Here is a 17,811-nt window from a genome sequence, read left to right as displayed (position 1 = left end):
GAGTTACTCAATGAGCCAATTGACTTGTATTCTGCTTATAAAACATCTGAAATCTGACCTGGAATCAGCCAGGTGATGCCATCCAGTTGTAGGCTTAACCAAGTACATGAGCTCAGTACTTGAAGGTATGTACTTAGAGCAAGTGGATTATAGGTTCATTCATCTGTTTTAAATCTGCACTGAGATTAACTCAGTTGGTTACAGCCTGGTGCTTGTAATGCTGAGGTCATGGATTCAGTCCCCATATGGGCCATTCATTTAAGAGCTGGACTTGAAGATCCTTGTGAGTCCCTTCCAACTCAGAATATTCTGTGATTCTGACTTTTCTGTCCTTTGTCTACTGGCCACTTCTTTTCCCTTTATTGATTTTAGAAGAGTATGGGCCTGAACAAGATTAAATTAATATCGGTTCATACTGTGGTAATTCTTTTGAGTGCTCCTTAATCTTTCTACTTTGAGGAAAAGAAGATAATCACTTTCCACTATTATTTTATTTGCGAATTTCAGTTGTTTTCCTTTGTTGTGGTAAACATACCAGCTATCAGGATACTTGAAACACAATAGTATAAAAGTGCAACCAAGATATGTTTGAATTAACTGATTCTAAAGCGATCAGTGTTTTCTAATACTAATTAGTACTGATTTTTCTTAACTCAGATTAGTTGTGCAAGGTGAACAGAACATCACAGTGCACCTCATCTTCCATGTCAAGTGCAAAGCATGCTTTACTGCATCATGGATTTATTTTTCTTACAAAAACAAACAAACAAAAAAAACCCCCCAGCAGGAAATGTGTGCAAAAATCCAACCTACCTCTGACCCTTGTCATTTTTCTTGGAAATGTTGTCAATGTAAGCTATGTCCTAAACAGTATGCATGTTGCAGGGGTGTTTCTTGCCCAAATGTGCCACAGATAGAGCAGGTTAGACACACCTGACTGGACAGCCTAAATTCAAGATGGCTTTAGCACCATTTGCAAGTGACTTGTACTATAAAAAAATTCTGGATGAATTGCCAATGCATTAGCGCTGTACTGTATGATTAGTGAGAAGCAACATCATGGAATGCTTCCATGACACTTGACACACTTTTTAATTAAATCTCATCCAGCACTGAAAACTTAAACAACTTAAGCTCTGCAGAATAGGGAATTCAATCTTCATATCTGTTAGCTCTATAAAGACACAATATCCTATGACTTAGGACAGGAGAGAAAGAACTAATTTGGTGGTTTTTCTATAGAATTAATCTCTGCACACTCAACAATCTGTCACCTAATCCTTGGTGTTCTGAAATGATCCAGAAATGTGAAAAAATAATAAGTTGGCCTATTATCGAGGTAGGAGTTAAAAATCCATTATTAAAATTTAAACGTAACTGTCATAGGTGCTAAGAGATGTCTATAGAAATGTCCAGGATAATGATCATCTGAAATCCCCTGTGAGAAATAGTAGGGGAAAAAAGGTTGTTTTGATTTTAAAGAGAGAATAAATCACAACTTTAATCTGTCAAGAACATCAACAGTATGCAAATTCAAATTTCTGCTTATAAAGCTGCTGTTCAAACCAGGTATTTCTATATATAACGTATTTGCTTCTATATTAGGTGTAGATAACCAGATGGTTTATGCCAGACCCTTTCATGAGCATGGAAAGAGGTTTCTTGGTTTTACTAACCAGTGATATACAGCTCGTCAGGAGGAGGTTTGTTGGGTTTTTTCCTCTTCACATATTGTGGTTACAGGCTCTTGCTAATGCTCTGGATGCAGTCAGGTTTTTATTATGATGCCTTAAACTTCACCTGGAAGTTTAGAGTGGCTGTGCACATTACAGATTCCTTTAATATGTTTATATCTTATGATGAAACCCATCCTGTCATGTGCATTCAAATCTAAGATGAAACTGATTTCATTCAACTCAAACCATTCTATGATTCATCTTGAAACAGAAATATAGCCAAGTTAGGTTATTATGACAGCAACTTGTCTTTTGTATTAAAACCTTACAAAAATTTAAAGCAGTCTTTGAGTTGCTGCATCATTTTCTTTCCTTGTATTCAAAAGCATCATTTTCTTTCCTTGTATTCAGAAGCAGAGCCAGATGAGAAGCATCTTGGAACTTCACAGACAGAAGCTGTTTCAAGGGAGTAATTTGAAAAATATGATAAATTCGGGGATTAAATAGGAATAATACTCCTAAGCATCTGGTGACATTCCACGGGGATTGACTTGGGAAACTGAAGACATTTTGCCAGTAATCCTGAAATGAAAGCAACAGTGCAAGAATAATCATCCAACTGGCATTTTAAAAAGGGAGAGAAGGGAAACTTGGACACTCCACTTATATGAAATGTATCTTTCACAAACCAGGCTTAATAATCACAAACTCTCTTACACTGGTTAGAAACCTCCCTCTTAGTGATGTTTGACAAATCTGAACCACAAAGATTGAACACATTTACTGGTGAAAGGAGAGCTTTTGCTGAAGCACCCAGCCCCATTCTGTGCTGTGTCCACAAACCAGCATCCTTGTTCCCCACCCATCCCTTGTCTCGGGAGACAAGTGGCATCTACACATGATGCTGCACCAAAATAGAACAGAACTGGAAAAATGAGGTCAATTCTGTCTAGACAAAACTAAAACTGCTGGGATTGATTTACTCGGTTAGAAATAGGGAACTCCACCTACATGACTGAGCAAGTTTTCTGTATTAAAATAACTTCAAAGTATGGCACAAATTGAGACTAACTTTTTAAGCTTGATTATAGAAGTTTTGGGGAATGATGCTCCAAAAAATACACTCCATGTGTGCAATTGAAGAGACATCTTCTATGTAACCAAATATTCCTTTAATTTTCTTAGACTGAGTGGTTTAGTGCAAGCAGGTACTAAAAAACATTTGATTAATTTTAATTGTTGTGAATGACAAGGTAGCTAGTGTGTAGGTGCTCCCCAAAACAACCTACCCTTTATTTCTTTACTTTATTGTAGTACTCTACTGCAGGAATTTGTTGGCACAAAAGCAGCAGAGCTAAACAACTGTGTCAGAAGCTTCTAATGTGACAGACTTGGTAACACACTAAAAGGTGAAGTACCTATAGAGGAGCTGGTAAGCTGATGTGTTCGGGAAATTAATAGTTAAAAAGCAAGGCTTGTGTGCTGGAGGCTTCTTAAAATTTGGATCCAATCATATATTGCAACAGAACTCTGAAAAGCCGGGAACCCTTTGCAAAATTTTTTTGGAGCTTAGTAGGGAATTAAGGGCCAAGGTCAAGTCTATGCATTGATATACTTTTCTTTTTTAACCCACAAATGCTAACTAGATTTGAAAAAAACACTTTTTTAATTATTAGAAAACTTTTATTTATAATAGTCTTAAGAAGAGAGTTTTGGAAAGGCTACTTGAGGTTAGTTCACAAAATTCTCTTCATGCTTAGGTTGTTGGTGTTACCTCTGTAAACTTGCTCAAAAGGCCCTGAGGTGCATCATGCTGGGGGGATAGAAGATGTGTCTGAGGGACAGTGGTAGTTCCTATGCACACCACGTATTTTATTGTTTGCCCTATAGTGTAGTGACCTGCTTGAGGGACTGGGTACAGCAGAGCAGCCCCTCAGCACGGACCTGTTTTGACTTCTTGTGCCTGTCAGTGCTTTTAGAGTGGAAGGTCATTTCCCTCAAAAGATGTTTTTGGGGTTGCTTCTTCAAGACAAGCTCAGCAGAACTCAAAGCACGTACAGCCCAAAATAGCCCTGGTTACAAACACAGCTGCCTTCCAGCTATTCCTACCCGTGCCTCTCTTTTCCTTGCTGCCAGACAGATAGCATGTTATCACAGTTCCAAACATAGCTTGTACTTCAATGTAACTTACAGGGCTTCTGAATTTATGACGTGCAACATTTTCCAGTGCTTCTAGAAGACTTCAGTCCCTTCTCTGAGGTTCTCAGTCCATTCCTCTAAGAGTGAAAAGGGCAGCAAGAGGAATCTGTTTTCTGTTTGAAGCATACTGAGGAAAAAAAGTCTGGTAAGAAGCTTAACAGTCAGCATGAAAATCTCCTAATTCTGAGCTACTCCCAAGTTTTCTGAGACTAAAGGAGAAGTTTGTCAGGAGAAGGGAGTATGGTTTTTGTGTGGGCTTTAACACCAAAGTGCAAACAATAGTAAATAAGTACTGATGGATTGTTAACTGGGGCCTGGTTTCCAGCAGTGCTTGAAAACTGGACAACACAGGTTATGTTACAACCCAAGATTCCTGAAGAACCTGTCATAGGGAAGCATTGAATGGAAGATGAGGGGTGTTTGGGAGGAGAGAGCTGCTCCAGCCCTTAATATATTCGAACAACACAATGATGTCTTATCTGTTGCTCTTCATTACTAAAAAGAGAAGATCTAAAAAATTTCATGTGCCCTTTTCCTTCAAATTTTGGTGGAATCTGGATTCAAAGTGGGTCTCAGTGTGGTAGCCATTTAGGAATATTTAGATTGTTAATGTGCTGATTATGCCTTTTTTTGCCACTTGGGGTCAGCTTTTCTAGGCACATGAAGCATAATAACCTGACACAAATTGCAGAATTAATGCAGAGATTGCTCACAGAGTACAAGTCATGTTTGCAGGGCCACTGTTCCAATGTAAGGAACCTGCAGTGTGAAGGGCAGAGGAGGAACAGTCCCACTACTGCAGTGACTGTGGCAGTGGTGACATACAATCGTGTGGTTGCACCCTTGGTGCTTTATGGAAGCAAGTGATCATGTTAAGAGTAAAGATGAGAAATCAGACTGAGCATCATGTCTGTGGAGATGTGCATATTTGGTGTGAGTGGATGGGAAAGTATGAAGGCAGCAGAGGGAAAAATTTTTGTGTTAATCAAGGATGCACTCCTTAAAAAAAAACAACAACAAACCAACTACAACAAAAGAAACCCCCAAATACCCACAAACAAACAAACAAAAAAACCACCACAAAAATCCATGAACTCCAAGAAAAAAACAAACCCACATTTCTACCTGGAATAATGAGTCCTTCTTATTAGAGTAGGTTTTAAAATCTCACTTGTCACTCTAGCTCTTTTATTACACTAGCTTTTTAATTGAGTTATGTGACTACTGAGTAACTAATTAAAAAGTACCATGTGATCTCATTGGGAAAATATTTCTCTGTTCAGAGGAAGGTGGGTTTTAATTAAACCTCTTTTGATGAAATAGTTTTGTGAATGTAACAGTGACAGTACTTTGCTACTTTAATATTTCTTGAAGTAATAACGTGGAAAATTTGAAAATAAAAATAGAAGAAAATCCATCAGGGGGAGTAAATGAGATCTGAAACTTTGAATATTCTTTGAGTACAGATTAATAAGTTCATTGCTATTTTAAACAAGCCGCTAAAAAAAGTAGGTGCAATAAGAAGGTACTCAAAGCAGTGCTAGCGAATGTTCTGGAAGTTATTGGCTTTATGACAGAGACCAAATGAAGCTGTAGAGTGTAAAACAAAAAAATGCTTCAATGATATTAGTATATTCTTGATTGTGATTAAGGGATATAGATTTATTCAGGTGGTATATTTTGATTTAAATGAGATCCTGCCCAGTTGTTTGCAGAAATGAGTCAATGGGTTTGTCTCTGGGGAAGAACAGGTAATGGAAGTGAGTAGGGAGATGGGGAAGAGGAATGGAAACATCACCAAAGGAACCAGGGGAAGTCAGGAGCAGAAACAACGCGAGCTTCTTACAGAAGCCAGTCACTAAAGTGTGTCACTAACAGGGCTCAATTTTTGACAAAATGTGAAATGGGCACAATCTCTGCAGTTGGACATATGAGACAGGATGTGGCTGTGAAACCCTGGAGGAAGTCCACGTGGCTGTATGTTTATAACTGGGTTTTATTGGAAGAAATCATCCTGAGGGAAATCTTCCTATGAACTTGACTAATTCAGCTACAGTTAAAGGCTGAGGAATTACAGGGAAAGGTGTTCATTCTCGTCTTTTGGGGGGATGCTGAAAGAGGCTCTGTGGGCTGAATGAGAACCTGTGCCAGAAGAAGCAGAAGGATCTCACTGGTGGGAAGATTTCTCATCATATGGTGTAAGGAAGAGATTTGCAGCACATGTCATGGTCTTTACACCTTGAGATTTTTTAATACTCCTGCTGTAGAGCACTGGAGGGCACACACCACCAAATAAGGGAAGAGCAGCCTTCTGTGGCAGTTTCTTTTTAAGGGAATGGGCGTACTGTGTCGGGGAGTGTATGCTGTGGTGAGTAACACTACACCTAAGAGTTGGGAAAGGATTTTCAGCTGGCCAGTTCCTGCTTCTGTCCTCTCTAGCAGGTTGTTCTTTTCATGTCATTCTCAAACATGAATGCAGGACAAACATAGACTATGGAAAGCATGGTTAGTTGTATGTGGATAAATTCTGTGTAATTAGAAGATTATTCAATTGACTCTTCGATCTGGTACTGTGTATTACAAGGTTCTGAAACTGCGAACCGCGTGGCAGTCACTACTTTACAAAACTGAACCGAGAGGGTAATCTATCACAGCTGTTTGTTCTCACAGTGCAAAAACTCTTTGTCCTGAGTTGTCACATAACTAGTGATACGAGTTGAGCTTATAATCACGTTCCTCTCTCACATGCCTCTCAGCAGGAGCCTTCTCACAGTGGAAAGCTGAGTCTGGCAGAAATAGATTAGCTAACCTGTTTGCTGCCATATCTATCATACATACATCTGTGAAGTCCTGTACCATTATTCATTTTAAGTAATGACTGTAATTTTATTGTCTGTAATGCTGTTAGGGCTGACAGCAAAGTAGCAGAACAGTATCAGCCTTTATTCACTTATGTGAAGAAGAATGCAATTTTAAAGCAGTACTATAAAACCAGAGTGGCTTATTATAGTATGCAATGTTACACATTCACTTGTACAAGGAGAGGACACAAATACTGTGTCATGGAACTATGAAAATGTATTTATCCACTTGAAATAGCTGGATAACTTTTCTGGTTGACAAGGAGCAAAGCAGAACAGGGGCATTGGGAGCCTTAGTAGGAACATGCTTGCTTACAGAACCCTGCTTAGAAGATGAGCCAGAAAGTTTAGTTGCATAGGAAAAGTCTTCCCTATATCCTATCATTTCCCTGGATGTCTGGCTCCATCTTAAATCCACACAGTGCTGAAGTGGCCACATGTGTGTTGTAGATAGGACCTAATCCTTCTCCCTGCTGACAATACCTTTACTGGTACAGTAACAACTTCTGCCCACTCTGATACTCTGAGAAAAATCTCTGCATAAAACATTTGGTGTGGGCTTACGGAAGTTTGCAACTAAAAAACCCATTTCTTAACTGTCTCCACAAAAAGCAAAAAACCTCATTGAAATAGGATCTGTGAACCCTGTGACTCTGGTTACTCAGCATTGTTGGATGATAACATACTGCAGCTAGGAAACAGAAGTGCTTCAGATTTCCAGGACTTGTGCAGTCATGGGGCACTCTTTTGCCACTTAAGGCACTTGTTTGCAAATGGGTATTCTCTTCCCGCCTCCCTCCCCAGCTTCTTCCCCCTTCCTTACCCCCTCCTTCTCCCCTCCTTCCCCCCCTTTATATTCAGAACAAACCAAAAATCTCTTTAAGTAATGAAGGATGATTTATAGCATCATTCTATGTAGTTTATAACAAGCAGCTCATGGTCTAGTTTAATAAATGTTACGCTGTAATCTACAGGCTTTCTTTTTCCTATTAGCTCTTCCCTTTTCTGAGCTGGGTAGTGAATGAAGCTGAGGAAGCAGAACATCACAGGAAGGGAAGTAATGATGACATCTTTGGAATGTTTTTAAATTTACTCCCACAGGCTCTCGTGTTTTTGATTGCTGTTGTAAGATTCTTTTTCCATACAAGGCTTATGCATCAGCAGAAAATGCATTAAGCATTTATTGCACAATATTAAGTATTAAGTAAATGGGGTTTTTTGGGGATAATGGTGATATTTGTTTTCTTCCCTCTGTAAAAAGAGGAATTCAAGAACGAAGAAAACTCCCATAAAATACACTCATACATTCACCGGAGTCTTAATCCATACATAGATGGTATCTGTAACACAGGGATAAAAAATATAAAATACAATTCTGTACGAACTGATAGATTGGACTATAAATTTTGTAAGGTATTCCTTGTCATGAATACAGGGGAATACACACCACTGTCAGAATCCCTATGTGATACATCCAGAGATGTCTGGTATGCTTTCCATTAGAATAAGAAGCTCTGAATGCAAACCCTGACTAATTGCTGACATAAGTGGACAGCCAAGACGTGACTCAGGACTTTTCAAAACCTTTCATCCGCTTGTGAACTGTGGCTTCTCATAGTTTTATTCTTACAGGCAGTAGGTGCCCTGGTAGTCTGTTTTGCAGAGTCCTGATTAGACTTCTGGCAGGTTGCCTACACTGCTGTCACAAAATAAGTTTCCTAAACATATTTTTAATTTAGTTCTAGAATAAAAACTGTACATTGTTTTGAAAATGAAAAGAAAGTCTTATTTTTCCAGTCACCTTTATTTCACTAGAAAAGTATAAATTATCAACATAAATACAGATATCACCAGTATAAAAGTTAGATTCTCGTTTATAAAATAAATATTAAAAGACAAAGCAACATCTACCTTCAAATCCCAATACCAAGATTATTTGAATCTATGCCACAGAAACTGTTCATTCATCAGCTGTTTAGTTAAAAATTACGTTCAAAATGTAGTAAATACTACCTATTCAGTGCTTGCATTAAGTGAGTTATTACTGACTCAAACCCTGCAAAGTATTTGTTCTAACACTTACTTGGAACTATCAGACTACCCTGTCAGTACAACTCTCAATGTAGTGTAATCTGGATATGCTTTCCAGAGGGATAGCGGGTACCTGCTCCAAGAGAGTTCCTTACAAGTCACTAGTAGAGTAGTTTCAGTTTGTTTACCTTCAGTTGTCTATATTCAAATATAAATAGACCAAGTTAATTTTATCCAAGAAGTGCAGAAATAATAGTAGCAATTTTGTCACATCTGAACTAACAGATCATTTCACCAGTTAATAATATTAAAAGGCAGATAAATACAGGTTTTGTTTCATAGAAACAGAATGATGTTCCTTTAGTTAGGTAAAGGACATGTATTTTTCAGAAGTAGTGTTCTTTCCCCTCACAAGTACCGTAAAGCTGTACCATCTTCTGGCTCAATAAGGCCATACTGATCAAGCCAAAAGTACCTTTAGTTCACAATCCTGTTTCAGACAGGACAATAGAAGTGGCTTGGGAACAGTCTATGACAAGGGTTGAGCTCTCTGCAGAGAGACCATAACAAATTAGAGAGATGAGCAATCACCAACCATATGAAGTATAACAAGGGCAAGTGCTGGATTCTGCACCTGGGACTGGGCAACCCTGGCTTTGTTTATAGACTGGGGAATGAAAGGTTGGAGAGCAGCACTGTGGAAAGGGACCTGAGGGTCCTGATTCATGGCAAGTTGAATATGAGTCAGCGGTGCCCTGGCAGCCAGGAGGGCCAGCCCTGTCCTGGGGGGCATCAGGCAAAGCATGGCCAGCTGGTCGAGGGAGGGGATTGTCCTGCTCTGCTCTGCACTGGGGCGGCCTCACCTTGAATATTGTGTGCAGTTTGGGGCACTGCAATATAAGAAAGTCACTAAGGTGTTAGAGAGCATCCAAAGGAGGGCGATGGTGAAGGGTCTTGAGGGGAAGCCATATGAGGAGCAGCTGAGGTCTGCTCAGCCTGGATAAGAAGAAACAGAGGGGAGGCCTCTTTGCCGTCTTCAGCACCCTCATGAGGGGAAGCAGAGGGCAGACATTGACTCTTCACTCTCGTTTCCAGTGGCAGAACTCAAGAAAATGGCATGAAGCCAAGTCAGGGGAGGTTTAGGTTGGATATTAGGAGGTGGTTTTTCACACAGAAGGTGGTTGGTCACTGGAACAGGCTCCCAAAGGAAGTGGTCACAGCACTAAGCCTGTCTGAGTTGAAGAAGTGTTTGGACAACGTTCTCAGGCACACTGTGTGTGCCTTGGGGTATCCTACACAAGGCCAGGAGTTGAACTTGATGATCCTTGTGGGTCACTTCCAACTCAGCATATTCTACAATTCTATGATTGTATCAGATCACCAGAATGCTCCTCCAGCCTCCAGCCACTAAAATTTGGGCTTCAAAATTCCTGTTTCAGAGAGCCTAAAAAGCTCCACCCAATTATCCAATTTATGGCTTTTTGTTGTAGTGGTTTTTTTGCCTTGGTGCTGCCATTAGTGTCCACGATACTTTTTCCTTAGACACCATTAAGTGGTTGCTTTTCTCTCGCAGCTCTTACTTTCTTGCGTTTACACAGAATCACTGGTAGGACAATGGCAAGAGTGATGACTGCAATTGCAATCACTGCTATGATGATAAAGACTTCTGCTCCATATTCTGTAGGGGAGGAAAAAAGTGCAAGATTCAGTTATCAGAATCCATAATGACACAGTGCTACAAACTCTTAGCACTCATTCCACTGAATGAAAAAAAGGCTTTCTATATTTTACAGTACCACAGAATTCAGTGTGAACTAAACACTTTTTAACATGAATTTGCTGAACTGAGGTGAAGCTTTATTTCACCTGGTTCACACTAGGTTTTAATCTAGTTTAGTTAGTGCACTAAAATACCATGCTAACACCACAAGAATAAATCAAACTGTTCCCCCTGTCCCTACATCATTTCCGTCCAAGTAGGAATTTATTCTAGGTTATAAGCTAGAAAACACCAAGAGAAGAGTTTTCTATTTAAGTTGTAATTAAATTGTAATTTATCACTATTGTGATAAACAAAAATACATATTTAGATAGGGAAGTTAATCTGAGTTCATCTGCCAATTTTAGAAGAGATTTTCTTATCTGGGGGAGAAGAAAGATACAGTACAGCAATGTGATATTATTTAAATAATATTGATGACTTTATATTGAAGAAAGTTTTATCCAGATTGTTTGTCTAAAATTTGACTGGCTGATTCACTGACCACTCCTTAACTTACCTACTAGTAAAGAAGTCAATCTGCCAACCTCTGACCTTGTAATAGTAAAGAAAGTCTTAGTCTCACCATCTGCTTTAGGGGTAACTAAAGGTCAGTTCAAACTAAAGTCAGTGGATAGGTTTCCAGCACTCGTATGTTTTAGAGCTAATCCTTCAAGCACTTACTATGGAACCTCCTATTGGAAGAATCTGAGGGAAACAATAGTGAAAAAAAACAAAGCTGAAGGCTAGTGATGAGATCTGAAGCCTCAGTGACCAGTTATCAATTCAGACAATTTAATCAACACAGTTGAGCAAAACCCTAAAACAAACTCTAACTAGCTGAAGATGGTGGACTCTGACTTGAAGTGAGTTCTTCGAATGAGTTTCCATGTTCTGACTGTGTCTTCTAACTTACACAGTAAATGGTTTATAACAGGCATCCCAATTTAAAGACATGTCTTTTTGTTAGAATGATAAAGACTGTGGTGTGACAAACGTCACCCGGTACCCACCGTCGAAGATGCCCCTTTCTGCAGTGGTGCAGTGCATCACGCTGGTTTGACCGTTACGGTCTTCTCTGCGGGACGGAATGAATCCCTGGACATAGAAGCAATAGTTCTTTGTGCTCTCAACACTTACTTCAAATGTATGGCTTTTTGTTGTTGCATCTTTCTAAAAGGAAAAAAAAAAATATTTCAAGTGTCAGCTCTTAAGGTAGCACAGAAATTGTGTAACTATAATACAGCTACAGAATATTAAAATTATTACAGAATGAAAACTAGAGTTAGACCTTACCTTTCCAGAACTTTGATCTTTCCAGTAGTAGAGTTTGTATTCCAGGTCATGCTGGAAAATATCTCGAATACTTTGAAAGCTTCCATTAGGAAACGTATATGGTGTAAGTGGATCTTTGATCACAACATTCAGTTCCGAACCTTTTTGTGTATAATTCTTTATCTCTGGTTTTCCGATAACAGCTAAACAAAGATTTTTAGAATTAAAAAACTGATATCATCTTTTCTACGCAACATGCTCTTCTTTCTTCCACTCTTTATTAACTTCCCGTCTCAAATCTATTCTGACTTTAAGAAGCCAAAGTAATAGGGTGAAGTCCTGGGTTGTAAACAAGTATCTTCATCTAGTACACAATGTTAACAAAAGCTTTATGCCTGAATGTCTTCTGCAGTATCAGCATGGCTATTGTAAGAATCTATAGAAAAAAACCTTTAAGCTCAATCTAAATCTTCTTTAGGTCAATGGAACTAGTCTTGAAAGGAAGTTTATAATAAGATTTAATTGGCAATCCTACTTACTCTGACTATAAGGAGTAAATTTTTCAGAAAGTGCATAAGGTGGTTCTTCAAAGTTATCCATCCCCGCAGGCATTACAGACAGTACGTGGGCTACGTAGGTCTCTTTTACATCCTTGAGCGCATCAGTAACATCACACTCTGTTTCTGTTGTCCGTATGCATTTTTTTTTAATGTCAGATGTCTGTCTGAAAAGAGCGAGAAAGAAGTGTCAACAGCTTCCAACCAGACACTTACATATTTAGATACACTGAAAAACATTTTCCCCTTAAACTGTATAGATCTCCCTCATCCGGTAGAACAGTCTTGCAGGGGTATTAGGCTGAAAAGAAGAGAACACTTGAAGAAAACCTATTGTGTACAGCTGTATTTCACAATTCAAAGTAGAATCAAGCAAAGTAAGTATGATCCATATGACAGAAATATGTTATTGGACCCATATATGAATTAAACATTAAATTTTTTATATTAATGGATAGAAACCATAAGTAGTTCTGATTTTGCATTTTTCTGCAGTTGCATAATTTATTTTAAAAAATGTAAGATGCATAAATTACTTTGAATGTGTTATCCTTGATGCATGTGAAAACTCTTGCCTTAAGAAACATCAGTTGCTATAGGAAGCTCTGTTGACACAGTTTAATGTGACAACAACGTCTCCGCATATATGTCACTTGGTTTTGCAACTATGCAGTGGCAAATGTTACTAAGAACCAAACAGTAGCAGCAAATTTCATTGCAGAATTATGATTTTAAAAACATTGACAAAAAACGCTTATCTTGATTTTTAAAGAATAGAAAACATGTCCATTTACCTGAGAACTAGTAATGAGATCAGGAAAAAAGTGTTAATTCCCCATTTTACTTCCTAACAAGAAGGATTGAAAAAAAACGTTATTACTCCATTTTTTTCCTTTTTTTTTTTTTTTTTGCTGGTGAATTAAGGAAAAGCAAAATTGTGTGATCTCAGCTGGAAGAGCAAGAGTGGTGACTTTTGAAATTAACAAATGAGTTTTTCTCAAAATAGATCACGTTTTATTTTCAAGAGTCACCTGAACTCCCTTCTTACTTCACCAGATTTCTTATGTCACAGATCAGTTATTGATAGTGTCACATGAGATGCTTTGAAAAGGGACAGAGATTTGATCTTTGGGATGAAACAAATGTATTCTGTAAATGTACAGACATGAGAAAGCAAACATTTAAGCACACTTTGGAACAGCAACTTGTTTAAAGAGGTGCCTGTGTTGCAGAACTACACCTGATTCTACACTGAATCTTGGGCAAACAGATTTCAATTTTTTGCAAGCAAAACCACTGGAAAGAAACTCCAGATTCACGAATTTAATAAAATTTGTTCTGCTAAGTGTGTGCTTTTAAGTCTACTAATCTAATCACTCCCTTAATGAAAGAGCACATTAGGCCATTGCACTGGTGTTTCATCCATTAGTCATGAGAGACAGCTCTCATGCCACTTTTAGTTAGAGACAGAAGAGACTACAGTACCACTTTTTCATTAATATGTAGGAGGTTTGATGATGCATTTTCCCTTTGGGACAAATTTAATAATATTCTATGTATTAAAATGGGAGCTAAGAACAACACAGATTTATTACTGAACTTCATGGAAGTTTTTGTGCAGTTCTGAAAGGTGTGTTAGACACTTTACATTAGCTGGCTACCTTTTATGTCCACAATATTTTATAGTTTACATAAAACATGATGACAGAGGACGTGTCGACAGAGGTAGAGGAACAAAGGTGATTTTTAGTGTTATCCAGCAAGACAAATTATTCATTTATTGTGATTCACCAATTAGAATAAAATGCAGATTCATTTATTAGACACCTCCCAAGACTGAAGACAAAAGACTCAGATCAGACACCTTGAAAAACATAAAAAAGGTAAAATTCTATCTAATACATGGTGTGTCAGACTGAGCATCAACTTCTTCGAAGTATCCTGGCCTAGATCTCTCATGCAGCTGGCCTGCACCAAACCCCAGAACTGAAATACTGATCTCTAGCTCAACTCTCCATTTTTTAGAGTGGGCAAAACCAGAAGCCTGAACCACATATTCTTATAGTTGGATACAAAAAATTATTAACAGCTGGGTAGGGAATTCTCTTAAGTCCTAATGTTTGGGCTCTTTTCCTGTTACATTTACTCTCGAACATATTCAAACATGGTCTATTTGCATCGTCTTCAATTGTCATTAATGGATATACCCTGGTGTTATCTACTTACCCGTGTATTTCTACAGTATAGAAGTAACCTGCTGGTTTTGGCTGCCACTGTAGTATAGTTTTAAAATTGATTGAAGACCAAGTTATATTGACTGCTGTCGGTAGCGCTGCATAGCCTTTAAATACAGAAAAGAGAAAAATATCAGTCATATGATATGTAATTCCTGTTTCCCTGCAGTTGCTGTTTAGTTAAATGAAGCAGTTGCTGTTAATTGCTACTCCGAAAAGTTGTTTTTGGGGAAAAAGCTCAGTCCTACCATCTGGGCTCATGCTCATCTTTACTAAAGGAATGTGTCCTGGCAGAAGTGAGAAATATGAGAATAATATTATTTTCTGTTTTACAACTCTCAAATCGATGAATTAACTTATTTGGAATTCTGTCTAATTAGCCCTTTTTGATTCAAGACCTCTGAAGACGATACAAAAGCCTGAACATGCAGAATGTTCAAGCAGCAAATAAATGTGGTGCAGTTCACCAGGACTCTTGGCCCCCACAAGCGGATGGGTGTCCGCCGCGATGATCCACGACAGCCACAGCTGCTTCGGGGAACTGTCTGGGAGGAAGCTGGATGGGAAAACCCCTCGCGCCTCTGTAACCTCTGGAAATCCAGGGTTTAACTGAGCGATATCCTACTCGTTTTCAAATTACCACCTTCTCTACCTCTTCGGCAAGCTCGGAGCTGGGGCAAGGGAAGGAAATCTTGCAAACCTTACCTGCAACCTACCGCGACCCCCGAGCCTGCCCCCGCTCCCCAGCAGCGCCCCGGCCGTGGACAGTGAGGAACATCCCCAGAAGCCATCCTTGGGCCCGAGCAGGCGGCCGCCGCGCCCAGGGATCCCGTGAGCGCCGCTGTCCCGGCGGCCACAGGCGCGAGTGCGAGAGCCGCTGCCCGGCCCAGTGCGCTGCCTCCTTCCCGCGGCTTTCTCGGGCTCCCCGGACCCGCCCAAGGGCCGAGGTCCGAGGGACCGAGTCAACAGGAGCCGATCCGCGCCGCCGCCTCCCCCCCCTGCCCCGCCGTCCGTCACGCACCGCGCGGCCAGGCGGCACAGCAGGCGCTCAAGCAGGCAGGCCGTCCCCGGGCGGCGACGCAGCACCTCGGGGGAGCGATCTGACGGGTCCCGACGGGTCTGAGGGCGATAGTGCGGCGTGACGGTGTCTAGTGTCATGTTGGCCGTAGCACGGTAAGCCGGTGATTGGGCGAGAAGCCGGCTAAATCGCAGGGAGAAGCGGGGACCGCGCTCGCCTCCCGCGGTGCAGCCGGCGCGAGCCGCGGGGGAGCGGCCGGGGCGAGCGCGGGGCGGCGGGACACGAAGGGGCAGGGAGTGTGGGCGGCGGAAGCGCCCGGGTTGAGCAAGCAGAGCCGGGGATCTTCGAGGAAAGCCGTGAGGAGAGGGGCCCTGAACCGCGACCACGGACACTCCTGGACGTGCCTGCAATCCGTGTCCCCCTGCCTGTTTGGTGTCCCCATACATTTGTACCTCCCCTCGCTTCCCCTCTTGGAATAGTGGTGAAACTGGACACCACTGGATAACCAGTTTCATCCACTGCCAACCTTTGGCTTGGCTGTCAAGGGGCAAACAGCACCCCAGCTCGGAAATGGCTGCTCTGTGAGGCAGCTGGTCATGCAGAAGTGATGTTGGGTTAATTAGCTTTGATTCTGTACATTCTGAAGGTCTAAATATGTCAGTCCTTGCCTCTCCATGCAGAACGTCGGACACGGGTGCTCAGTTAGATGACATGCTCTATTCCCTAAGGCCTGAGAACGCGCACCCTGTCAAGGCTCACCTGTCACACCAGACACCAAGTAAGTTTCAAGTGTTCAGGGCTTAGTACCTCACCTCTCCCACAAACCAGGGGCCTGTTAACCCTTTTCCTACAAGCTCACATTGGAAAGGTATGCAATTTTAACTGGTAACAGGGAATCTGCCTCTGACAGAGGGTTGTCTGAATCTCAGCCTTTGTGCCAGGCTCCCTGGCCCCTCTGGGATGTGTGTGGCTCTCACGGTGCTCCCTTTCTAAGCAGTTTAACCGAGATTCGGAGCCGGAGGGGTGCGCGCTGTAGTTCTGCCTAATACTCAAGCTCTAGAGGGAGCTGTGTTCGTAATGAGCTCAGGGATCTGCCTCAGGAAGGTGGGAAACAGACTATGCGGTAGAACCTGTGTCATAGTTCAGGCAGATATATAAATTTACAGTCTTAAGCTGACTCTTCTTTTTATTTTGATGCTGCTTTGTACGATGTATTTGGAATATATAGGTAAGAGACTAATTGGGAAGTTTCATATTTAATTGCCTTTAATTTTCATGATTAACACATACTTAGATGCAAGCAAGCAGTTCCATCTCATAACGCAGAATAAATGCATATGGACCAAACTACAATATCTATTCCAACCACAGCCTGCAATTCATATAATGTGTTTCAAGGCACACCTAAGCCCTGGATTTCTAAATTACCGAATCCAGCCATACACCTTCTCATTTTTCCTGCCCTGCTTTTGATCAAATTTCAGCCATGTCTCTATGTAGTTGAATGCCAGCATTACATCAGCCAAAAATATTGCATGCTTTTAACCTGGTGTAGAATACAGATCCTGTGTGTCTAGCTTTTCAAGATTGTGACCTTATAAGATCACAGTTGATTTTCAGAGGACTTTACAAGGAGAAATAGTAGTCATTTAAAGAAAAGAGATGCTTATATGAAACTTTAAGATCACCTTTAGGCTTTAATTTCACCTAATTTCTTTGTAGTTTGGCCACAAAAGATAGAAAATGGGTCAGCAGGGGTTTCCAGTTTTTATGTAGGTAATCTCAGGATCCCCTTCTCTTTCTCACCTTTCTCATTACCACCTCTTCTGCCATGAACTCCCATACTTGAAATAGGTGAGGAACCATCCAGATGCTGTCCAGACTAACCGGTGTGACCACTGTTACCTTATTCCTGTTGCCAGCAAGATATTTCAGTGTTCGTTAGCACTAAGCTTTTAGATGTCCTTCTCCATGCTGCAGAATGAGAGGCCAAAAGTTTGCCAAAGTAAACAGTTTAAACCAGTTTACCTACCAGCTGAAAGGAGTTGTGTGTGGTTAGAGGAAATTGGATAACTTTACCGAGGTAACCATTCTGAGGGAATGAAGTTGAAGAGGAAATTTGAAAGATGGGGGAAAGACAGCATGCCAGTGCTGCTAGATCAGGCCGGCAAGGGAAGGGTGTGACAAAAAAGGGAGAAGTA

General features: G+C 40.6%; 1 protein-coding gene across 3 annotated transcripts in view; it reads right to left on the bottom strand.

Moving 5' to 3' along the window:
* Window positions 1-9,678: 9,678 nt before the first annotated feature.
* The window catches only part of F3 (coagulation factor III, tissue factor), a 48,543-nt gene continuing 40,410 nt past the window's right edge, over window positions 9,679-17,811 (bottom strand). For all 3 annotated transcript variants that reach the window (XM_029959692.1, XM_018072267.2, XM_029959693.1), the window contains 5 exons: window positions 14,585-14,699; window positions 12,341-12,525; window positions 11,823-12,004; window positions 11,540-11,699; window positions 9,679-10,445 (listed from right to left, as the gene is read on the bottom strand). In XM_029959692.1, coding sequence (XP_029815552.1) covers window positions 10,306-10,445; window positions 11,540-11,699; window positions 11,823-12,004; window positions 12,341-12,525; window positions 14,585-14,699 — 782 coding nt within the window. In that variant the 3' untranslated portion in view covers window positions 9,679-10,305. The remainder of the gene's footprint in view (window positions 10,446-11,539; window positions 11,700-11,822; window positions 12,005-12,340; window positions 12,526-14,584; window positions 14,700-17,811) is intronic.

This window comes from Manacus vitellinus, unplaced genomic scaffold, assembly GCF_001715985.3.
Source record: "Manacus vitellinus isolate BGI_N305 unplaced genomic scaffold, ASM171598v3 scaffold_21_pilon, whole genome shotgun sequence".
NCBI lineage: Eukaryota > Metazoa > Chordata > Aves > Passeriformes > Pipridae > Manacus > Manacus vitellinus.
The sequence above is the reverse complement of the archived record's forward strand: the minus strand, read 5'-3'. Positions and strand labels throughout refer to the sequence as shown.